Raw genomic sequence first — 25,839 nt, 5'->3', positions numbered from 1 at the left:
GTGACTGCACCAGCAGAATAGTGAGTGCAGCTCTGGAGTATAATACAGGAGGTAACTCAGGATCAGTAATGTAATGTATGTACACAGTGACTGCACCAGCAGAATAGTGAGTGCAGCTCTGGAGTATAATACAGGAGGTAACTCAGGATCAGTAATGTAATGTATGTACACAGTGACTGCACCAGCAGATTAGTGAGTGCAGCTCTGGAGTATAATACAGGATGTAACTCAGGATCAGTAATGTAATGTATGTACACAGTGACTGCACCAGCAGAATAGCGAGCGCAGCTGTGGAGTATAATACAGGATGTAACTCAGGGATTAGTTATGTAATGTATGTACACAGTGACTGCACCAGCTGAATAGTGAGTGCAGCTCTGGAGTATAATACAGGACGTAACTCAGAATTAGTACAGGATCAGTAATGTAATGTATGTACACAGTGAGTGCACCAGCAGAATAGTGAGTGCAGCTCTGGAGTATAATACAGGAGGTAACTCATGATCAGTAATGTAATGTATGTAGACAGTGACTGCACCTGCAGAATAGTGACTGCAGCTCTGGAGTATAATACAGGAGGTAACTCAGGATCAGTAATGTAATGTATGTACACAGTGACTGCACCATCAGAATAGTGAGTGCAGCTCTGGAGTATAATACAGGATGTAACTCAGGATCTGTAATGTAATGTATGTACACAGTGACTGCACCAGCAGAATAGTGAGTGCAGCTCTGGAGTATAATACAGGAGGTAACTCAGGATCAGTAATGTAATGTATGTACACAGTGACTGCACCAGCAGAATAGTGAGTGCAGCTCTGGAGTATAATACAGGCGGTAACTCAGGATCAGTACAGGATCAGTAATGTAATGTATGTACACAGTGAGTGCACCAGCAGAATAGTGAGTGCAGCTCTGGAGTATAATACAGGAGGTAACTCAGGATCAGTAATGTAAGGTATATACACAGTGACTGCACCAGCAGAATAGTAAGTGCAGCTCTGGAGTATAATACAGGATGTAACTCAGGATCAGTAATGTAATGTATGTACACAGTGACTGCACCAGCAGAATAGTGAGTGCAGCTCTGGAGTATAATACAGGCGGTAACTCAGGATCAGTACAGGATCAGTAATGTAATGTATGTACACAGTGAGTGCACCAGCAGAATAGTGAGTGCAGCTCTGGAGTATAATACAGGAGGTAACTCAGGATCAGTAATGTAAGGTATATACACAGTGACTGCACCAGCAGAATAGTAAGTGCAGCTCTGGAGTATAATACAGGATGTAACTCAGGATCAGTAATGTAATGTATGTACACAGTGACTGCACCAGCAGAATAGTGAGTGCAGCTCTGGAGTATAATACAGGATGTAACTCATGATCAGTAATGTAATGTATGTACACAGTGACTGCACCAGCAGAATAGTAAGTGCAGCTCTGGAGTATAATACAGGATGTAACTCAGGATCAGTAATGTAATGTATGTACACATTGACTGCACCAGCAGAATAGTGAGTGCAGCTCTGGAGTATAATACAGGATGTAACTCAGGATCAGTAATGTAATGTATGTACACAGTGACTGCACCAGCAGAATAGTGAGTGCAGCTCTGGAGTATAATACAGGAGGTAACTCAGGATCAGTAATGTAATGTATGTACACAGTGACTGCACCAGCAGAATAGTGAGTGCAGCTCTGGAGTATAATACAGGAGGTAACTCAGTATCAGTAATGTAATGTATGTACACAGTGACTGCACCAGCAGAATAGTGAGTGTAGCTCTGGAGTATAATACAGGAGGTAACGCAGGATCAGTCATGTAATGTATGTACACAGTGACTGCACCAGCAGAATAGTGAGTGCAGCTCTGGAGTATAATACAGGACGTAACTCAGAATCAGTACAGGATCAGTAATGTAATGTATGTACACAGTGAGTGCACCAGCAGAATAGTGAGTGCAGCTCTGGAGTATAATACAGGATATAACTCAGGATCAGTAATGTAATGTATGTATACAGTGACTGCACCAGCAGAATAGTGAGTGCAGCTCTGGAGTATAATACAGGATATAACTCAGGATCAGTAATGTAATGTATGTACACAGTGATTGCACCAGCAGAATAGTGAGTGCAGCTCTGGAGTATAATACAGGATGTAACTCAGGATCAGTAATGTAATGTATGCACACAGTGACTGCACCAGCAGAATAGTGAGTGCAGCTCTGGGGTGTAATACAGGATGTAACTCAGGATCAGTAATGTAATGTATGTACACAGTGACTGCACCAGCAGAATAGTGAGTGCAGCTCTGGGGTATAATACAGGATGTAACTCAGTATCAGTAATGTAATGTATGTACACAGTGACACCACCAGCAGAATAGTGAGTGCAGCTCTGGAGTATAATACAAGATGTAACTCAGGATCAGTAATGTAATGTATGTACACAGTGACTGCATCAGCAGAATAGTGAGTGCAGCTCTGGAGTATAATACAGGATGTAACTCAAGATCAGTAATGTAATGTATGTACACAGTGACTGCACCAGCAGAATAGTGAGTGCAGCTCTGGGGTATAATACAGGAGGTAACTCAGGATCAGTAATGTAATGTATGTACACAGTGACTGCACCAGCAGAATAGTGAGTGCAGCTCTGGGGTATAATACAGGATGTAACTCAGGATCAGTAATGTAATGTATGTACACAGTGACTACACCTGCAGAATAGTGAGTGCAGCTCTGGGGTATAATACAGGATGTAACTCAGGATCAGTAATGTAATGTATGTACACAGTGACTGCACCAGCAGAATAGTGAGTGCAGCTCTGGAGTATAATACAGGATGTAACTCAGGATCAGTAATGTAATGTTCTGTACACAGTGACTGCACCAGCAGGATAGTGAGTGCAGCTCACTAATCGACTTAATTGACGGAATACAGTGTAAAGTTCTTATGAGAACTTAGGCAATAAAGCTTTATAAGTTTCTAACAACCACTTCTTAAATAATGATTCATCAATGCATGATTCAAGTTTGCTATAACACTTTTCTCCATATTTTGTGTTGTCTTCTGGATTCTTGGTGTCCATTAAACACATCCTGGCTTTCCAGTCGCACTCACATATTCGTGTGGCACATTCTCCTATGTACCTATTCCGATCTGCGGGAGTAACAGAAACATTTATCATTATGGACGATCCGTGGCTGAGACATGAGACAAAGGAGCTGTAATCTGATTTAATAGTGAATGGAGCTGACAACAAATTTCCAGTTTATGTGAAAAGAATGAAAGACGTTTTATAAAATACCTCAGCCGTGATAAAGCGACTTCTCGTGGAGTAAATAAAGTTTAATGGCTGCCGATTCTGAATTCAATACTTCTGTATCGTTCTAATAGGCTTTCAACCGATTAGTCAAACAGTTTGCACGACCTGACAAATTCATTATAATATATAGCAGGAAAATGGCATAAAGTAATATAGAAATAAACTCTGATCCGTGACTACAGCACAGTTCTGTCCCTGGTGCCCGGCAGCTGATCGATGCACCAGATTCACTATGACCTCTACGCTTCTACGGAGCGTCTTACTCCAGCGCACCCGGAGTCATAACTGGCAAACAAATCATCAGTTTTGGTGAATCGGGGCCGTTATACCTAAAACTTCTATACAAGTTTAATGTCTCTGAATGAAGTGAATGAACTAGAACATTTTTATCTCTATCTAAAAAAATTGTACTCACAGCTGAGGGTTTGTTACACTCGTATCTAACAATGTCACCTTGTATCCTGACCCCAAAGAGAACAGAGCACTTACCACAAGTGATGGTCCCGTTACTGTAAGTGTAAGTGTATTTCAGATATCCAGTGTCACAGATAGGGATATCATCATAGCAGCATTGGTGTATACCGCAGCACCTGAGGGAGCAAGAGAGTAATGTCACCGGGGCGAAACTATAATGTGTTCATCTCCACCTGGACCCTGGAGGCAAAAAAGAAAAAAATCCTGTTGGTCTGTAGGAGAAGACCCTTACTATTAACCCTTGTGTGCGCGTCAGCGCGATGACTGCACGTTGGTCTATCCGGACCTTGTCAGCGGACTCATCCGGATCCTGTAATAGGTGAATATCTGATGTTTTTTATATAATAGAAGCTTGTAGGGATATCATAAACAATGGGGACCCTCATACACTGCAGGGGTAATTGTGGGGGTCCCTGAAATGGTGTGGGAGGGCCCTCATACTTTATAGGAACTACTCTTGGGGACTTGCAAAACGTGGGGACTATTATAGAGTTTAATAACTCTCTAAGTAATCTAGTAGATGTCACCTGCAGTCCTATGTAACACCACAGATAACACAGTGATAACTCTCTGAGTACAGATAATGTAGTAGATGTCACTTGCAGTCCTATGTAACACCACAGGTAACACAGTGATAACTCTCTGAGTACAAATAATGTAGTAGATGTCACCTGCAGTCCTATGTAACAGCACAGATAACACAGTGATAACTCTCTGAGTACAGATAATATTGTAGATGTCACCTGCAGTCCTATGTAACACCACAGATAACACAGTGATAACTCTATGAGTACAGATAATGTAGTAGATGTCACCTGCAGTCCTATGTAACACCACAGATAACACAGTGATGACTCTCTGAGTACAAATAATGCAGTAGATGTCACCTGCAGTCCTATGTAACACCACAGGTAACACAGTGATAACTCTCTGAGTACAAATAATGTAGTAGATGTCACCTGCAGTCCTATGTAGCACCACAGATAACACAGTGATAACTCTCTGAGTACAGATAATGTAGTAGATGTCACCTGCAGTCCTATGTAAAACCACAGATAACTCAGTGATAACTCTCTGAGTACAGATAATATTGTAGATGTCACCTGCAGTCCTATGTAACACCACAGATAGCACAGTGATAATTCTGTGAGTACAGATAATGTAGCAAATGTCACCTGCAGTCCTATGTAAAACCACAGATAACTCAGTGATAACTCTCTGAGTACACATAATATAGTAGATGTCACCTGCAGTCCTATGTAACACCACAGATAACACAGTGATAACTCTCTGAGTACAGATAATGTAGTAGATGTCACCTGCAGTCCTATGTAACACCACAGATAACATAGTTATAACTGCCTGAGTACGGATAATGAAGTAGATGTCACCTGCAGTCCTATGTAACACCACAGATAACACAGTGATGACTCTCTGAGCACAGATAATGTAGTAGATGTCACCTACAGTCCTATGTAACACCACAGATAACACAGTGTACAGATAATGTAGTAGATGTCACCTACAGTCCTATGTAACACCACAGATAAAACAGTGATTACTCTCTGAGTACAGATAATGTAGTAGATGTCATCTGCAGTCCTATGTAACACCACAGATAACACAGTGATGACTCTCTGAGTACAGATAATGTAGTAGATGTCACCTGCAGTCCTATGTAACACCACAGATAACACAGTGATAACTCTCTGAGTACAGATAATGCAGTAGATGTCACCTGCAGTCCTATGTAACACCACAGATAACACAGCGATAACTCTCTGAGTACAGATAATGCAGTAGATGTCACCTGCAGTCCTATGTAACACCACAGATAACACAGTGATAACTCTCTGAGTACAGATAATGCAGTAGATGTCACCTGCAGTCCTATGTAACACCACAGATAACATAGTTATAACTGCCTGAGTACGGATAATGAAGTAGATGTCACCTGCAGTCCTATGTAAAACCACAGATAACTCAGTGATAACTCTCTGAGTACAGATAATGCAGTAGATGTCACCTGCAGTCCTATGTAACACCACAGATAACACAGTGATAGCTCTCTGTGTTTTATCTGTGGTGTTACATAGGACTGCAGGTCACATCTTGTATAGATTTTCACTTACCTTCGAATACGATCCAATAATTGATCACTTGTTGTTGTTGTCGCACAATAGCATCCATAAGGAAGAGCATCTGATATTTCTTTGGTCGTTGTTTCCTTCAGCATATCTGTGAAATCTTTGCCATGGATTCTGACGCCGTCCACCGACCCTAGAAGATAAAAGCCGCCATCACTTGTTGTGTGACACTGATCGGAGCAGTCACCAGGAGTGACGGATGTTACTGGGAATATTCCTCTTCTGGATCAGGAGCTGCCTGGAGATCTGTCCCTACTATATTCCCATTACCTGAGGGGCTCCAGATAATATCAGGACTTACCGAGACTAAGGAGGAGCAGCAGACAGGTTATCATTGTGCCCAGGAGACACAGGGGAATATCCAGGAGAAGACGATCTGTAAGAGCAGCAGATACCACCATGCTTTATATCCTCCTGATATATGCACTACATATTCCTACCACTAGGTGGGGCTGCAGAGCGCTATCTGCTATTGGCTGCCTGGGGGCTTATTACCTAATAACAGCATCATATGATCCGGTGATCGTGTACGGAAACATTAACCCTTATCTGTACAGTACATGTGAATTTAGGGAAACAAAATTGTTCCCACGGAATCAATAGATGGGGGAATGTGTGTGATAATGACCACGGTGTGAAAATGTAACTACACAAAATATTGGCAGAACTGTACGTTTTGGGGAGAGGAGGCATTTTCACCAAAGTAAGAATTACTAGATTATATTCTAATATATATGGACTTAAATTCCCGGCAATTTTCAGTTGTTTTTTTTTTTTTTTTCGTTTTTGTCTTTTCCTCCCCTTCTTCCTAGAGCCATAACTTTTTTTATTTTTGTCTGTACCCATGGTTGTATGAGGACCTGTTTTTTTACGGGACGAGTTATATTTTTGAATGTCATCATTTATTTTATTATTTTATGCATCAGAAAGCGAGAAAAAAAATCCAAGTGAGTTAAAGTTTCTAAAAACAAAGCAATTCCACAATTGTTTTGTATTTTTTGTTTTTCTTTTCATTTCCCATCTTCACTTCTCTATATTATTTCCCATCTTCTCTTCTCTATATTATTTCTCATCTTCTCTTCTCTATATTATTTCCCATCTTCTCTTCTCTATATTATTTCCCATCTTCTCTTCTCTATATTATTTCCCATCTTCACTTCTCTATATTATTTCCCATCTTCTCTTCTCTTCTCTATATTATTTCCCATCTTCTCTTCTCTATCTTATTTCCCATCTTCTCTTCTCTATATTATTTCCCATCTTCACTTCTCTATATTATTACCATCTTCTCTTCTCTATATTATTTCCCATCTTCTCTTCTCTGTATTATTTCTCATCTTCTCTTCTCTATATTATTTCCCATCTCCACTTCTGTATATTATTTCCCATCTTCACTTCTCTATATTATTTCCCATCTTCACTTCTCTATATTATTTCCCATCTTCACTTCTCTATATTATTTCCTACCTTCTCTTCTCTATATTATTTCCCATCTTCTCTTCTCTATATTATTTCCCATCATCTCTTCTCTATATTATTTCCCATCTTCTCTTCTCTAAAACATTTCCCATCTTCAATTCTCTACATTATTTTCCATATTCTCTTCTCTATATTATTTCCCATCTCCACTTCTGTATATTATTTCCCATCTTCACTTCTCTATATTATTTCCCATCTTCACTTCTCTATATTATTTCCCATCTTCACTTCTCTATATTATTTCCCATCTTCTATTCTCTATATTATTTCCCATCTTCTCTTCTCTATATTATTTTCCATCTTCACTTCTGTATAATATTTCCCATCTTCACTTCTCTATATTATTTCCCATCTTCTCGTCTCTAAAACATTTCCCATCTTCACTTCTCTATATTATTTCCCATATTCTCTTCTCTATATTATTTCCCATCATCTCTTCTCTATATTATTTCCCATCTCCACTTCTGTATATTGTTTCCCATCTTCACTTCTCTATATTATTTCCCATCTTCTCTTCTCTATCTTATTTCCCATCTTCACTTCTCTACATTATTTCCCATCTTCTCTTCTCTATATTATTTCCTACCTTCTCTTCTCTATATTATTTCCCATCTTCACTTCTCTATATTATTTCCCATCTTCACTTCTCTATATTATTTCCCATCTTCTCTTCTCTAAAACATTTCCCATCTTCACTTCTCTCTATTATTTCCCATCTTCACTTCTCTACATTATTTCCCATCTTCTCTTCTCTATCTTATTTTCCATCTTCACTTCTCTACATTATTTCCCATCTTCTCTTCTCTATATTATTTCCTACCTTCTCTTCTCTATATTATTTCCTACCTTCTCTTCTCTATATTATTTCCCATCTCCACTTCTGTATATTGTTTCCCATCTTCACTTCTCTATATTATTTCCCATCTTCTCTTCTCTATCTTATTTCCCATCTTCACTTCTCTACATTATTTCCCATCTTCTCTTCTCTATCTTATTTCCCATCTTCACTTCTCTATATTATTTCCCATCTTCTCTTCTCTATATTATTTCCTACCTTCAGCTTCTCTATATTATTTCCCATCTTCTCTTCTCTATATTATTTCACATTTTCACTTCTGTATATTATTTCCCATCTTCACTTCTCTATTTTATTTCCCATCTTCTCTTCTCTATATTATTTCCCATCTTCACTTCTCTATATTATTTCACATCTTCACTTCTGTATATTATTTCCCATCTTCACTTCTCTATTTTATTTCCCATCTTCTCTTCTCTATACTATTTCCCATCTTCACTTCTCTATATTATTTCCCATCTTCACTTCTCCTTATTATTTCCCATCTTCACTTCTCTATATTATTTCCCATCTTCACTTCTCTATTTTATTTCCCATCTTCTCTTCTCTATACTATTTCCCATCTTCACTTCTCTATATTATTTCCCATCTTCACTTCGCTATATTATTTCCCATCTTCTCTTCGCTATATTATTTCCCATCTTCACTTCCCTATATTATTTCTCATCATCTCTTCTCTATATTATTTTCCATCTTCTCTTCTCTATATTATTTCTCATCTTCACTTCTCTATGTTATTTCCCAGCTTCACTTCTCTATATTATTTCCCATCTTCACTTCTCTATATTAATTCCCATCTTCTCTTCTCTATATTATTTCTCATCTTCTCTTCTCTATATTATTTCCCTTCTTCTCTTCTCTATATTATTTCCCATCTTCTCTTCTCTATATTATTTCCCATCTTCTCTTCTCTATATTATTTCCCATCTTCACTTCTCTATATTAATTCCCATCTTCTCTTCTCTATATTATTTCTCATCTTCTCTTCCCTATATTATTTCCCATCTTCTCTTCTCTATATTATTTCTCATCTTCACTTCTCTATATTATTTCCCAGCTTCACTTCTCTATATTATTTCCCATCTTCACTTCTCTATATTAATTCCCATCTTCTCTTCTCTATATTATTTCCCATCTTCTCTTCTCTATATTATTTCCCATCTTCACTTCTCTATATTAATTCCTATTGTCTCTTCTCTATATTATTTCCCATCTTCTCTTCTCTATATTATTTCCCATCTTGTCTTCTCTATAATATTTCACATCTTCTCTTCTCTTTATTATTTCCCATCTTCACTTCTCTATATTATTTCCTATCTTCACTTCTCTATATTATTTCCCATCTTCTCTTCTCTTTATTATTTCCCATCTTCACTTCTCTATTTTATTTCCCATCTTCACTTCTCTATATTATTTCCCATCTTCACTTCTGTATATTATTTCCCATCTTCACTTCGCTATATTATTTCCCATCTTCTCTTCGCTATATTATTTCCCATCTTCACTTCTCTATATTATTTCTCATCTTCTCTTCTCTATATTATTTCCCATCTTCTCTTCTCTATATTATTTCCCATCTTCTCTTCTCTATATTATTTCTCATCTTCACTTCTCTATATTATTTCCCAGCTACACTTCTCTATATTATTTCCCATCTTCACTTCTCTATATTAATTCCCTTCTTCTCTTCTCTATATTATTTCCCATCTTCTCTTCTCTATATTATTTCTCATCTTCACTTCTCTATATTATTTCCCATCTTCTCTTCTCTATATTATTTCCCATCTTCACTTCTCTATATTATTTCCCATCTTCACTTCTCTATATTATTTCCCATCTTCTCTTTTCTATATTATTTCCCATCTTCTCTTCTCTATATTATTTCCCATCTTCACTTTTCTATATTATTTCCCATCTTCACTTCTCTATATTATTTCCCATCTTCTCTTCTCTATATTATTTCCCATCTTCTCTTCACTATATTATTTCCCATCTTTTCTTCTCTTTATTTTTTCCTATCATCTCTTCTCTATATTATTTCCCATCTTCTCTTCTCTATATTATTTCCCATCATCTCTTCTCTATATTATTTCCCATCTTCAATTCTCTATATTATTTCCCATCTTCACTTCTGTATATTATTTCCCATCTTCACTTCTCTATATTATTTTCCATCTTTTCTTCTCAATATCATTTCCCATCTTCTATTCTCTGTATTATTTCCCATCTTCAATTCTCTATATTATTTTCCTTCTTCTCTTCGCTATATTATTTCCCATCTTCAATTCTCTATATTATTTCCCATCTTCACTTCTCTATATTATTTCCCATCTTCTCTTCTCTATATTATTTCCCATATTCTCTTCACTATATTATTTCCCATTTTCTCTTCTCTTTATTTTTTCCTATCATCTCTTCTCTATATTATTTCCCATCTTCTCTTCTCTATATTATTTCCCATCATCTCTTCTCTATATTATTTCCCATCTTCACTTCTCTATATTATTTCCCATCGTCACTTCTCTATAATATTTTCCATCTTCTCTTCTCAATATCATTTCCCATCTTCTCTTCTCTGTATTATTTCCCATCTTCAATTCTCTATATTATTTCCCTTCTTCTCTTCTCCATATTATTTCCCATCTTCAATTCTCTATATTATTTCCCATCTTCACTTTTCTCTATTATTTCCCATCTTCTCTTCTCTATATCATTTACCATCTTCACTTCACTATATTATTTCCCATCTTCACTTCTCTATATTATTTCCCATCTTCTCTTCTCTATATTATTTCCCATCTTCACTTCTCTATATTATTTCCCATTTTCAATTCTCTATATTATTTCTCTTCTTCTCTTCACTATATTATTTCCCATCTTCACTTCTCTATATTATTTTCCATCTTCTCTTCTCTATATTATTTCCCATCATATCTTCTCTATATTATTTCCCATCATCTCTTCTCTATATTATTTCCCATCTTCAATTCCCTATATTATTTCTCTTCTTCTCTTCTCTATATTATTTCCCATCTTCACTTCTCTATATTATTTTCCATCTTCTCTTCTCAATATCATTTCCCATCTTCTCTTCTCTGTATTATTTCCCATCCTCAATTCTCTATATTATTTCCCTTCTTCTCTTCTCTATATTATTTCCCATCTTCACTTCTCTCTATTATTTCCCATCTTCTCTTCTCTATATCATTTACCATCTTCACTTCCCTATATTATTTCCCATCTTCACTTCTCTATATTATTTCCCATCTTCTCTTCTCTATATTATTTCCCATCTTCTCTTCTCTATATTATTTCCAATCTTCTCTTCTCTATATTAATTACCATCTTCACTTCTCTATATTATTTCCCATCTTCACTTCTCTATATTATTTCCCTTCTTCTCTTCGCTATATCCTTTCCTATCTTCACTTCTCTATATTATTTCCCACCTTCACTTCTCTATATTATTTCCCATCTTCACTTCTCTATATTATTTCCAATCTTCTCTTCTCTATATTAATTATCATCTTCCCTTCTCTATATTATTTCCCATCCTCACTTCTCTATATTATTTCCCAACTTCTCTTCTCTATATCATTTCCTATCTTCACTTCTCTATATTATTTCCCACCTTCACTTCTCTATATTATTTCCCATCTTCTCTTCTCTATATTATTTCCCATCTTCACTTCACTATATTATTTCCCACCTTCACTTCTCTATATTATTTCCCATCTTCACTTCTCTATATTATTTCCCACCTTCACTTCTATATATTATTTCCCATCTTCTCTTCTCTATATTATTTCCCATCTTCTCTTCTCTATATTATTTCCCATCTTCTCTTCTCTTTATTATTTCCCATCATCTCTTCTCTATATTATTTCCCATCCTCACTTCTCAATATTATTTCCCATCTTCACTTCTCAATATTATTTCCCATCTTCACTTCTCTATATTATTTCCCATCTTCACTTCTCTATATTATTTCCCATCTTCACTTCTCTATATTATTTACCATCTTCACTTCGCTATATTATTTCCCATCTTCTCTTCACTATATTATTTCCCATCTTCTCTTCTCTATATTATTTCCCATCTTCTCTTCTCTATATTATTTCCCATCTTCACGTTTCTATATTATTTCTCATCTTCTCTTCTCTATATTATTTCCCATCTTCTCTTCTCTATAATTTTTCCCATATTCAGTTCTCTATATTATTTCCCATCTTTACTTCTCTATATTATTCCCCATCTTCTCTTCCCTATATTATTTCCCATCTTCTCTTCTCTATATTATTTCCCATCTTCTCTTCTCTATATTATTTCCCATCTTCTCTTCACTATATTATTTCCCATCTTCACGTCTATATTATTTCCCATCTTCACGTCTCTATATTATTTCCCATCTTCACTTCTCTATATTATTTCCCAGCTTCACTTCTCTATATTATTTCCCTTCTTCTCTTCTCTATATTATTTCCCATCTTCTCTTCTCTATATTATTTCCATCTTCCCTTCTCTATATTATTTCCATCTTCACTTCTCAATATTATTTCCATCTTCACTTCTCTATATTATTTCCCATCTTCACTTCTCTATATTATTTCCCATCTTCACTTCTCTATATTATTTCCCATCTTCACTTCTGTATATTATTTCCCATCTTCACTTCGCTATATTATTTCCCATCTTCTCTTCTCTTTATTATTTCCCATCTTCTCTTCTCCATATTATTTCCTATCTTCTCTTTATTATTTCCCATTATCTCTTCTCAATATTATTTCCCATCTTCACTTCTGTATATTATTTCCCATCTTCACTTCTCTATATTATTTCCCATCTTCACTTCTGCATATTATTTCCCAACTGCACTTCTCTATATTATTTCCCATCTTCTCTTCTCTATATTATTTCCCATCTTCACTTCTCTATATTATTTCCCACCTTCACTTCTCTATATTATTTCCCATCTTCACTTCTCTATATTATTTCCCACCTTCACTTCTATATATTATTTCCCATCTTCTCTTCTCTATATTATTTCCCATCTTCTCTTCTCTATATTATTTCCCATCTTCTCTTCTCTTTATTATTTCCCATCATCTCTTCTCTATATTATTTCCCATCCTCACTTCTCTATATTATTTCCCATCTTCACTTCTCTATATTATTTCCCATCTTCACTTCTCTATATTATTTCCCATCTTCACTTCTCTATATTATTTCCCATCTTACCTTCTCTATTTTATTTCCCATCTTCACTTCGCTATATTATTTCCCATCTTCACTTCTCTATATTATTTACCATCTTCACTTCGCTATATTATTTTCCATCTTCTCTTCGCTATATTATTTCCCATCTTCTCTTCTCTATATTATTTCCCATCTTCTCTTCTCTATATTATTTCCCATCTTCACGTCTCTATATTATTTCTCATCTTCTCTTCTCTATATTATTTCCCATCTTCTCTTCTCTATCTTATTTCCCATATTCAGTTCTCTATATTATTTCCCATCTTCAATTCTCTATATTATTCCCCATCTTCTCTTCTCTATATTATTTCCCATCTTCTCTTCTCTATATTATTTCCCATCTTCTCTTCACTATATTATTTCCCATCTTCAGGTCTCTATATTATTTCCCATCTTCACTTCTCTATATTATTTCCCATCTTCACTTCTATATATTATTTCCCATCTTCTCTTCTCTATATTATTTCCCATCTTCTCTTCTCTATATTATTTCCCATCTTCTCTTCTCTTTATTATTTCCCATCATCTCTTCTCTATATTATTTCCCATCCTCACTTCTCTATATTATTTCCCATCTTCACTTCTCTATATTATTTCCCATCTTCACTTCTCTATATTATTTCCCATCTTCACTTCTCTATATTATTTCCCATCTTACCTTCTCTATTTTATTTCCCATCTTCACTTCGCTATATTATTTCCCATCTTCACTTCTCTATATTATTTACCATCTTCACTTCGCTATATTATTTTCCATCTTCTCTTCGCTATATTATTTCCCATCTTCTCTTCTCTATATTATTTCCCATCTTCTCTTCTCTATATTATTTCCCATCTTCACGTCTCTATATTATTTCTCATCTTCTCTTCTCTATATTATTTCCCATCTTCTCTTCTCTATATTATTTCCCATATTCAGTTCTCTATATTATTTCCCATCTTCAATTCTCTATATTATTCCCCATCTTCTCTTCTCTATATTATTTCCCATCTTCTCTTCTCTATATTATTTCCCATCTTCTCTTCACTATATTATTTCCCATCTTCAGGTCTCTATATTATTTCCCATCTTCACTTCCCTATATTATTTCCCATCTTCACTTCTCTATATTATTTCTCATCTTCACTTCTGTATATTATTTCCCATCTTCACTTCTCTATATTATTTCCCATCTTCTCTTCTCTTTTTTATTTCCCATCTTCTCTTCTCCATATTATTTCCTATCTTCTCTTCTCTTTATTATTTCCCATTATCTCTTCTCTATATTATTTCCCATCTTCACTTCTGTATATTATTTCCCATCTTCACTTCTCTATATTATTTCCCATCTTCACTTCTGCATATTATTTCCCAACTGCACTTCTCTATATTATTTCCCTTCTTCACTTCTCTATATTAATTCCCATCTTCTCTTCTCTATATTATTTCCCATCTTCTCTTCTCTTTATTATTCCCATCTTCACTTCTCTATATTATTTCCCATCTTCACTTCTCTATATTTTTTCCCATCTTCTCTTCTCTATATTATTTCCCATCTTCACTTCTCTATATTATTTCCCATCTTCTCTTCTCTTTATTATTTCCCATCTTCTCTTCTCTATATTATTTCCGATCTTCTCTTCACTTTATTATTTCCCATCATCTCTTCCCTATATTATTTCCCATCTTCACTTCTGTATATTATTTCCCATCTTCACTTCTCTATATTATTCCCATCTTCTTTTCTCTGTATTATTTCCCATCTTCACTTCTCTATATTATTTCCCATCTTCTCTTCTCTATATTATTTCCCATCTTCTCTTCTCTATATTATTTCCCATCTTCACTTCTCTATATTATTTCCCATCTTCACTTCTCTATATTATTTCCCATCTCCTCTTCTCTATATTACAGTATTTCCTATCTTCTCTTCTCTATATTGTAGCGCCGGCGTCCCTGCCCTCTGCTAGGCAGGGACGCTGTTCCCCTCACCCCTCTGCTCCGAGCCCGGCGTCCTCCTCCCGCTCTGCTGGCAGCGCGCGCTCCTTCCCGGCCACTGTGCTTAGGGCGCGCGCGCGCTCCCTCCCTCTTAAAGGGGCCGCGCGCGCCATCCTAAGGAGTCCCCGGCCAGTGGCCGGAGGACTTCACCATATATAAGGCACCTCCTCCAAAATGGAGGTGCCCGAGCAATGTTGTTGCACTGTTCACTACTCTGCTTCAGCCCTCGGGTCCCGTTGCCAGTTACCTGCCAGTTACCTGCCAGAATCCTGCCAGTTTGCTGTCTGTTTCCTGCCTGACATTCCTCCTACCTGCTTGCTAGCCTGAGGTCCGACGGTCTGCCTTCCTACTCCTGTCAGTCTGTCTATGGACCAGCTTGCCCGCTCACCTGGGAGCGCACATCTGCTACCTGCCTGCTAGCCTACCTGGAGGCTCCGCCATCACGTGCTGTGACCACCTGCCATTCCAGAGACTCCTGCCCGCTCACCTGGGAGCGCTCATCTGCTGCCTGTCTGTTGGCCTACATGGAGGCTCCGCCGTCACGTGCTGTGACCACCTGCCATTCCAGAGACTTCTGCCTGCTCACCTGGGAGCGCTCATCTGCTGCCTGTCTGTTGGCCTACCTGGAGGCTCCGCCGTCACATGCTGTGACCACCCGTTTATCCAGAGACTCTCGCTTGCTCACCTGGGAGCACACATCTACCATCTGCCTGCTAGCCTACCTGGAGGCTCAGCCATCACAGGTCGTACCTACCCTTTACCCAGAGACTGCCCCGGTCACTTGCTGTGACCTCCTGCCCGTTCATCCAGAGACTGCCCCGGTCACTTGCCATGACCTCCTGCCCGTTCATCCAGAGACTGCCCCGGTCACTTGCCGTGACCTCCTGCCCGTTCATTCAGAGACTGCCCCGGTCACTTGCCGTGACCTCCAGCCCGTTCACCCAGAGACTGTCCCGGTCACCTGCTGTGACTGCCTGCCCGTCTTCCCTGGTCGCCACCCGCTCCCTTACAAGGACCACCCCCTTGTATAGTAGCTCAGAGGTTCCGCCTCCCAGACCCGTTACAGTTTGCTCGGGCCATGGAACCCGGTGGCACCCATGCTCCCTCACTCTCGGACCTGTGTCATGAACTGTCCCGTCAGAGGTCCCAACAGGAGTCCATCCTGGGTCACCTGCGGAATGTCAATTCTCGCCTGGACACTCTGACTGCTCCACCAGCAACCACCGCCAGTGCCATGACTCGCAATCCGGCAGCTCCGCTGCCCACCAATACTATGGCATCCTACCCCGGACCCCGGCTTTCTGCACCTCCTCGCTTCGGAGGCGACTCCGCTCAGGCTCGGGGCTTTATAAATCAGTGCACCCTGTACTTTGAACTCCTGTCCACCAGTTTAACTCCGACCGGGCCAAAATTGCCTTCATCATGTCCCATTTCACCGGGGAGGCCCTGGCCTGGCTAAATCCTCTATGGGAGAGAGGAGACCCCCTGGTGTCCGACTTGCCTGCCTTTCTCACGGCTTTCCAGAAAGTCTTCGACGAACCCGGACAGAAGACCTCATCCGCATCATCTCTGCTACGCCTCCGTCAGGGAAGTCTCACCGTGGGCCAATATGCCATACGGTTCCGTACCCTTGCCTCGGAGCTGGCCTGGGATAACGACGCTCTGGTATCTGTCTTCTGGGAGGGTCTGTCCGGCCGTATTAAAGATGAACTCGCTGGTCGAGACATTCCTACCACTCTCGATGACCTAATAACTCTTGCCACCCGGATTGACCTACGGTTCCAGGAGCGTGCCAAAGAGGTCACCCGTGAGAGGAGGTTTCCACGTCTAGCTCCTACTTTTCAGAAACCCGTCACTCCCTCCGTTTCTCCCCAGGTACACTCTCCTGAGCCTATGCAGGTCGACCAGACCAAGATGGTCAAAACCCGTCAGGACTTACGCCGTGCCGAGGGGAGCTGCTTCTACTGTGGCAGTAAGGAGCACCGGATCCGTTCCTGCCCGGAGAGGTCGGGAAACGCCTGTGTCTAGGTTCGCTCAGAGAGGTCGACCTAGACAAGAATAAATCCTCTCCATCTCTGCTGCTGTCAGTCTCAATTATCTGCGGGGAGAATCGTTATTTCGAACTAGCCCAACTTGACTCTGAAGCGGCCGGGAATCTTATTTCACAGGCCCTGGTAGAAAAATACCGCATTCCCACCAAACCTCTGGCTATACCATTATCTGTCGCTGCTGTGGATGGGGGCCTCTTACCACGTCCCATCCAACTCATCACCGAATCCATAACTCTGCAGGTGGGAATGCTGCATTCTGAGAGCATCTCTTTTCATGTTCTGCCTGGACTCTCTCACGCCCTCTTACTAGGTCTACCTTGGCTCCAGAGACATGCACCCGTGCTTGACTGGCAGACCGGAGAAGTCCTTCGCTGGGGACAGGACTGTCATAAGACTTGTTTGGTTCCTGTTCATCCCGCCCGTCCTTCTCCTACCCCAACTAATCTACCTGGACTTCCGATTCCCTATTGGTCATTTGCTGATGTCTTTAATAAAAAGGAGGCAGAGACATTACCCCCTCATAGACCATACGACTGTCCTATCGACCTGTTACCCGGTACTACGCCTCCCCGTGGGCGTATTTACCCATTGTCTGCTGCTGAGACCCGGTCGATGTCCGAATATATTGAGGAGAATTTGGCCAGGGGATTCATCCGGAAATCTACCTCCCCGGCGGGAGCAGGCTTCTTTTTCATAAAAAAGAAGGACGGCTCTCTCCGTCCCTGTATAGACTATAGAGGCCTTAACCAGATCACGGTGAAGAATAAGTACCCCCTTCCGCTCATTCCAGAATTATTTGATCGTCTGAGGGGGGCTAGAATCTTCACCAAACTGGACCTCCGTGGGGCGTACAACCTGGTCCGTATCCGTCAAGGGGATGAATGGAAGACTGCATTCAACACCCGGGACGGCCACTATGAATATCTGGTAATGCCCTTTGGTCTCTGTAACACTCCTGCCGTCTTTCAAGAGTTGGTCAATGACATCTTCCGGGACCTTCTCTACTCCTGCGTAGTGGTGTACCTGGACGACATCTTGGTCTTCTCTCCGGATCTCCAGACTCACCGGAGGGACGTTCGTCAGGTCCTGCTCAGGCTCAGGCAGAATCACCTCTTCGCTAAATATGAGAAGTGCCTCTTTGAGCAGAACTCGCTTCCGTTTTTGGGCTACATTATTTCTCAGACCGGCCTACGAATGGATCCAGAGAAACTGTCTGCCATCGAGAAATGGCCCCGACCGGAGGGGTTGAAGGCCATTCAGCGGTTCCTGGGCTTCGCCAACTACTACCGCCTCTTCATACCGCACTTCTCTTCCCGGACTGCCCCAATTTCCGCGCTCACCCGTAAGGGCACTAATCCCAGAGAGTGGCCGCCCGAAGCAGAGGAGGCCTTTCTTTCCTTAAAACAGGCCTTCTCTTCCGCCCCAGTGCTGCATCGCCCAGATGGCAACAAGCAGTTCTTCCTGGAGGTTGACGCCTCCTCCTCTGGAGCCGGAGCGGTACTTACCCAAAAATCATATTCCGGGAGAATGGTAACTTGTGGCTTCTTCTCCAAACTCTTCTCCTCTTCTGAGCGCAACTATTCCATAGGAGATCGAGAGTTATTGGCCATCAAGCTGGCATTGGAGGAGTGGCGTTACCTGCTCGAAGGGGCTCTTCACCCGGTAATAATTTACACTGACCACAAGAACTTGGCTTACCTCCAGCATGCCCAGAGACTTAACCCGCGCCAAGCTCGGTGGTCCTTGTTTTTTGCTCGCTTTGATTTTATTCTTCATTTTCGCCCGGCTGACAAAAACATCAAGGCGGACGCCTTGTCCCGATCCTTTCTGGTGTCTGATCTCGAGGAAGAACCGAAACACATCATCGATCCCGCCAGAGTAATGCAGGTGGCTCCCGTGAGTCTAAATCGTCTCCCTCCCGGTAAGACGTTCGTATCAGTACCTGATCGGGAGAAGATCCTACACTGGGGTCACTCGTCTAAACTAGCTGGCCACGCCGGTCAGAAAAAGACCCTCCAGCTTATTACCCGGCACTACTGGTGGCCTACCCTGCACAAGGACGTAATAGATTTTGTTTCTGCCTGTGTGTCCTGCGCCCGCAACAAGGTTCCGAGACATCTGCCAGCCGGTCGCCTCCTTCCGCTTCCAGTACCTGCTGCCCCCTGGCAGCATATAGCAATGGACTTTATAACTGATCTCCCCGTCTCTGCCGGTTGTACGGTCATTTGGGTGGTCGCTGACCGCTTTTCTAAGATGGCTCATTTCGTTCCCCTGCCAGGCCTCCCGTCTGCACCCGAGCTGGCTAAAGACTTTATCCGCCACATCTTCCGTCTTCATGGACTGCCCCTCCACATAGTGTCGGATCGTGGGGTACAGTTCACCTCACGCTTCTGGAGAGCCACTTGTAAACTGCTAGACGTCACCCTGGACTTCTCCTCCGCTTACCACCCACAGTCTAATGGTCAAGTGGAGCGGATCAATCAGAACCTGACCAGTTACCTCCGGCACTTCGTTAATGCCCACCATTCAGACTGGGTGGATCTCCTGCCATGGGCCGAATTTTCTTACAACAATCATGAGAGCGTATCTTCCTCCAAATCCCCGTTTTTTGTAGTCTTCGGTCAGCATCCTCGGATCCCATTTCCCGTCTCCACTTCGGTGGACAATCCGGCTGCGGAATCTCTTGTTAACAAATTTTCCTCCATATGGGAGAGTACCCGGTCCGCACTCCTTCTGTCATCCGAGCGTATGAAAAGACATGCTGACAAAAAACGTCTGGATCCTCCTCAATTCCGTCCAGGGGATAAGGTCTGGCTCTCGTCCAAGTATATCCGGCTCAAGATTCCTTCCTATAAGTTAGGGCCTCGGTTCATCGGTCCTCTGGAGGTCATCAGTCAGATCAACCCGGTGGCCTATAAATTGAAACTCCCGGCCAACTTGCGGATCCCTAACTCCTTCCATGTATCTCTCCTCAAACCTGTGGTACTTAACTCTTTTTCCAAGTCTACAGGTACGCCTCCTGCTCCGGTTTCCGCTGAAAACGAATTTGAGGTAGAGAACATTCTGGCCACCAAAAGGGTAAGAGGGAAGACCTTTTTTCTATTAGATTGGAAGGGGTTTGGTCCTGAAGAGAGAACGTGGGAGCCCCGGGAGAACATCCATGCCCCTCTCATCCTAGCTAAATTTCTCTCTGGCCTAAAAAAGGGGGGGCCTAAAGGGGGGGTACTGTAGCGCCGGCGTCCCTGCCCTCTGCTAGGCAGGGATGCTGTTCCCCTCCCTCTTAAAGGGGCCGCGCGCGCCGTCCTAAGGAGTCCCCGGACAATGGCCGGAGGACTTCACCATATATAAGGCACCTCCTCCAAAATGGAGGTGCCAGAGAAATGTTGTTGCACTGTTCACTACACTGCTTCAGCCCTCAGGTCCCGTTGCCAGTTACCTGCCAGAATCCTGCCAGTTTGCTGTCTGTTTCCTGCCTGACATTCCTCCTACCTGCTTGCTAGCCTGAGGTCCGACGGTCTGCCTTCCTACTCCTGTCAGTCTGTCTATGGACCAGCTTGCCCGCTCACCTGGGAGCGCACATCTGCTACCTGCCTGCTAGCCTACCTGGAGGCTCCGCCATCACGTGCTGTGACCACCTGCCATTCCAGAGACTCCTGCCCGCTCACCTGGGAGCGCTCATCTGCTGCCTGTCTGTTGGCCTACCTGGAGGCTCCGCCGTCACGTGCTGTGACCACCTGCCATTCCAGAGACTCCTGCCCGCTCACCTGGGAGCGCTCATCTGCTGCCTGTCTGTTGGCCTACATGGAGGCTCCGCCGTCACGTGCTGTGACCACCTGCCATTCCAGAGACTCCTGCCCGCTCACCTGGGAGCGCTCATCTGCTGCCTGTCTGTTGGCCTACCTGGAGGCTCCGCCGTCACATGCTGTGACCACCCGTTTATCCAGAGACTCTCTCTTGCTCACCTGGGAGCACACATCTACCATCTGCCTGCTAGCCTACCTGGAGGCTCAGCCATCACAGGTCGTACCTACCCTTTACCCAGAGACTGCCCCGGTCACTTGCTGTGACCTCCTGCCCGTTCATCCAGAGACTGCCCCGGTCACTTGCCGTGACCTCCTGCCCGTTCATCCAGAGACTGCCCCGGTCACTTGCCGTGACCTCCTGCCCATTCATCCAGAGACTGCCCCGGTCACTTGCCGTGACCTCCAGCCCGTTCACCCAGAGACTGTCCCGGTCACCTGCTGTGACTGCCTGCCCGTCTTCCCTGGTCGCCACCCGCTCCCTTGCAAGGACCGCCCCCTTGTATAGTAGCTCAGAGGTTCCGCCTCCCAGACCCGTTACATATATTATTTCCCATCTTCACTCCTCTATATTATTTCTCATCTTCTCTTCTCTATATTATTCCCATCTTCACTTCTCTATATTATTTCCCATTTTCACTTCTCTATATTAGTTCCCATCTTCACTTCTCTATATTATATCCCATCTTCTCTTCTCTATATTATTTCCCATCTTCTCTTCTCTATATTATTTCCCATCTTCTCTCTGTGGAAATTCGCAGCTAACGCCCCACAGGCCACAGTCCTAAATTCGCACATTTCACGACTGCTTGCGTTGGAAATGTTGTCTTTTAGGCTGGTGGAGACGGAATCCTTCTGCGACCTTATGGCGGTGGCCGTCCCTCGGTACTCGGTCCCCAGCCGACACTATTTTGCCCGGTGTGCCATCCCCGCACTACACAAGCACGTGTCCCAAAACATCTGCCGTGCCCTCAACAACGCAGTTACTGGGAGAGTCCACCTGACAACGGACACGTGGACAAGTGCTTGTGGCCAGGGACGGTAGATCTCCCTGACGGCACACTGGGTAAACATAGTGGAAGCCAGTCGGACCTTGGGACGGAACACATCCTCCCCACACCGAGGATTGCGGGCCCTATGTCAGTCAGAGTTGCCCCCACAGTGTACAGCTCTTGGGCACCATCCTCCTCCTCCTCCTCATGTTCAGCTTCCATCTCATATATCACCACATCAGCTACAAGCTAGAAGCACTGCTGTACTGCCTCCGCCAAGCGGCAACAGGCTGTGCTGAAACTCATAAGCTTAGGTGATAAACCTCACACTGCTTGTGAGTTGTAGACAGCTGTGAAAGAGCAGGCAGATCTGTGGCTGAGACCGCTCAACCTACATCCAGGCATTTTCGTGTGTGACAATGACTGTAACCTGGTGGCGGCTCTGAGGCGAGGTGAGATCACACACGTACCATGCCTGGCTCATGTGCTTAACCTCGTGGTTCAGCGGTTTCTTAAATCGCACCCTGAGTTTCCTAATCTGCTCATGAAAGTACGCCGCCTGTCAGCTCATTTTCGCAAGTCAGATACAGCTTCCGCCGCCCTTGCTGTGTTGCAGCAGCGTTTGCAGCTTCCGGCACACCGACTGGTGTGTGATGTCCCCACACGTTGGAACTCTACCCTCCACATGTTGCAAAGGATTTGTGAGCAGAAGAGAGCAGTTGTGGAGAACCAGCTGCAACAAGGCCATCGATATTCAGGTCAGACTCCACATATAAGACCTCAGTAGTGAACCTGGAGGCCTGACATATGTACCATCCTGACAAACTTTGAGGAGGCCACCAAGATGGTGAGTGGCGATGATGCCATCATTAGTGTCAGCATCCCACTTGTCTGTCTTTTGCAACGCTCTCTGTAGAGAATTAAAGAGGAGGCATTGCAGCCAGAGTATGATGAGATGACTCAAGAAGCCATAGTGAGTGATTACACACAGCCCAGCCTCATCTCATCCCAACGTGCATTGGGGGACAATGAGGCAGAGGAGGAGGAGGAGTAAGAACAGGAGCTGGTATCATGCGCTGCAGACGGTAGTACCTGTACAAGTGTCATACCGTCGGTTCAGCGTGGGTGGCCTGAGGACAGGGGGGAGGAGAAGGAGCAGGAGGAGGAGGAGAGCATGGTCAGTCATCATCTTGGTGAAGACACGGAAATCTTGCCCGTTACCAGTCTGGCACGCATGGCTGACTTTATGTTACGCTGCCTTAACCGTGACGCTCGCATTGTCAAAATGTTGGGTGACAGTCATTACTGGCTGGTGACACTCGTAGACCCCCGCTACAAGGAGAACTTTCACTCTCTTATTCCTGAGGTGGAGAGGTCTACATAAATGGGCCAGTACCAGAAGGCCCTTGCTGCAGAACTGTTAAAAAAATTCCCATCTGAACACGCTAGCGGCAGAGGTCACAGTTCGTTGACCAACCAAAGAGTACAAGCGAGAGAGAGGCAACTCCAATCCAGCAGTGGCAGGGGAACACTGTCAATGTTCTGGGACAGTTTTCTCAGACCCTCCCTTCGGACAGACCCTGAGGCGCGGGGTACTGTCACAAGGAGTGGAAAGTTTCAAAAGATGGTGAGGGAGTACCTTGTCGACCGTACCAGTGTCCTCCGTGATTCCTCTGTGCCTTTTAATTATTGGGTATCCAAGCTGGACACTTGGAATGAACTCGCTCTGTACGCCTTGGAGATCCTGGCCTGCCCTGCCGCTAGCGTGTTATCGGAGCGTGTTTTTAGTAGAGATGAGCGGTGTTCGACTAGAACTGTTCGCCAATCTCAAATTCGAGCTGTTTTGGGCGGTGTTCGAGTTGTTCGACGAACCCGAACGATTTGCAAAAAATTCGGCTGTTCGAGGTTATGTTCGATAACTGTTCGTGCACCAAAAGCGTGTCCTGCATGTCTGGCGCTATTTTGAGCACCAATCATGCAGGGATTGTCTGCCACTCACTGTAATGCCACAGCCATGGTGGTTGTGGCATTACAGTGATTGCCCAAATCGATGGGAACAGTGCTCACAGTGAAACATGAAAAGCCGGCAATTCAGCAGCGGCATACACCGGTACCCGACAATTTAGAACCGAAAGAATAGAGCTTCACACATAGATTAGATAGATAGAAACATGTCAGCCACATATATGAGAAGTACAGTGACAGTGTTGCTTACTGTACTTGTCATTTAGTGTTAAAGGATTTATCAAAAAAAATATTAGTGTTTTCGTGCACCGTCTCTTTAAAAAAGCGGGCCGGCAATTCAGCATCTGTACCCGACAATTTTGAATAGAAAGAATAGAGCATCACACATAGATTAAATAAATAGAAACATGTCAGTCACACATATATGAAGTACAGTGATAGTGTTGCTTACTGTACTTGTCATTTAGTGTAAAGGATTTATTAAAAAATATAATAGTGTTTTCATGCACTGTCTCTTTAAAAAAGCCAGCCGGCAATTCAGCATCTGTACCCGACAATTTATAACAGACAGAATAGAGCTTCACACATAGATTAGATAGATAGAAACATGTCAGTCACGTATATATGAAGTACTGTGATAGTGTTGATTACTGTACTTGTAATTTAGTGTTAAAATAAAGGATTTATTTAAAAAAAAATTGGCGTGGGGGTCCCCATAATTTTAGGCTCTAGCGGAGGTTAAGCAGACGGCTGGGGCAGATGTTTGAAGCCTGGGAAGGGGGTAATACCCACAGAGCTTCCCAGGCTACTAATATCAGCCCCCAGCGGAATACCTAGCCTTTACTAGCTATTAAAATGGGGGACCCCCCCAAAAAAATGACGTGGGGTCCCCCCTATTTTAATAGCTAGCAAAGGCTAGGCAGACAGCTGGGGGCTGATATTAATAGCCCAGGAAGGGTGCCATGAATATTGGCCCCCTCCCAGGCTAGAAACACCAGCCGTCAGCCGCCCCAGAAATGGCGCATCCATAGGATGCGCCAATTCTGGCACTTAGCCTCGCTCTTCCCACTGCGCTGTAGCGGTGGCAGTGGGGTAATAGGGTTGGGGTTGATGTCAGCTTATAATGCCAGCTGACATCAAGCCCAGGTTAGTAATGGAGAGGCGTCTATAAGACACCCCCATTACTAACCCCATAGTCAAAGTTAAAAGAAAACACAAGCACTCAGAATAAAGTCCTTTAATTGAAAAAAAGACACATTCCTTTATTGTTCTAAATTAAACCATACTTACCGCCACACCCATTCCAGCTGAAGCCAACGATCTCCTGCAATAAAAGAAAAATAATAAAGCAACCTCATCCTTACCTTTCCATGGTTCCCACGACAGCTTCAGCTCTGCTACATCGAGATGACAGGCTGGACCGCAGCAGAACGCTGCCATCCAGCCTGTCATGGGCAGACACTGAGAAGCGAAGGCATGCTTGCGCTCTGCAGTGTCTGGCTGTGACGGCA

At 42.6% G+C, this 25,839-nt stretch overlaps 1 protein-coding gene across 1 annotated transcript; it reads right to left on the bottom strand.

Moving 5' to 3' along the window:
- Positions 1–2,947: 2,947 nt before the first annotated feature.
- Positions 2,948–6,392, bottom strand: LOC141178764 (basic phospholipase A2 homolog). The gene is made up of 4 exons (XM_073660608.1): positions 6,253–6,392; positions 5,937–6,084; positions 3,820–3,920; positions 2,948–3,164 (listed from the first exon to the last, which is right to left on the bottom strand). Exons 1-4 carry the CDS (start codon positions 6,350–6,352, stop codon positions 2,956–2,958), a joined length of 558 nt encoding a protein of 185 aa, XP_073516709.1. The 5' UTR covers positions 6,353–6,392; the 3' UTR covers positions 2,948–2,955.
- Between the last annotated feature and the right edge of the window lie 19,447 nt (positions 6,393–25,839).

Source organism: Phyllobates terribilis, unplaced genomic scaffold (genome assembly GCF_046119375.1).
Source record: "Phyllobates terribilis strain yellow unplaced genomic scaffold, ASM4611937v1 Scaffold_30__1_contigs__length_15301838, whole genome shotgun sequence".
Lineage (NCBI taxonomy): Eukaryota > Metazoa > Chordata > Amphibia > Anura > Dendrobatidae > Phyllobates > Phyllobates terribilis.
Note: the sequence above shows the minus strand (reverse complement) of the source record. Positions and strands in the feature narration are given on the sequence as shown.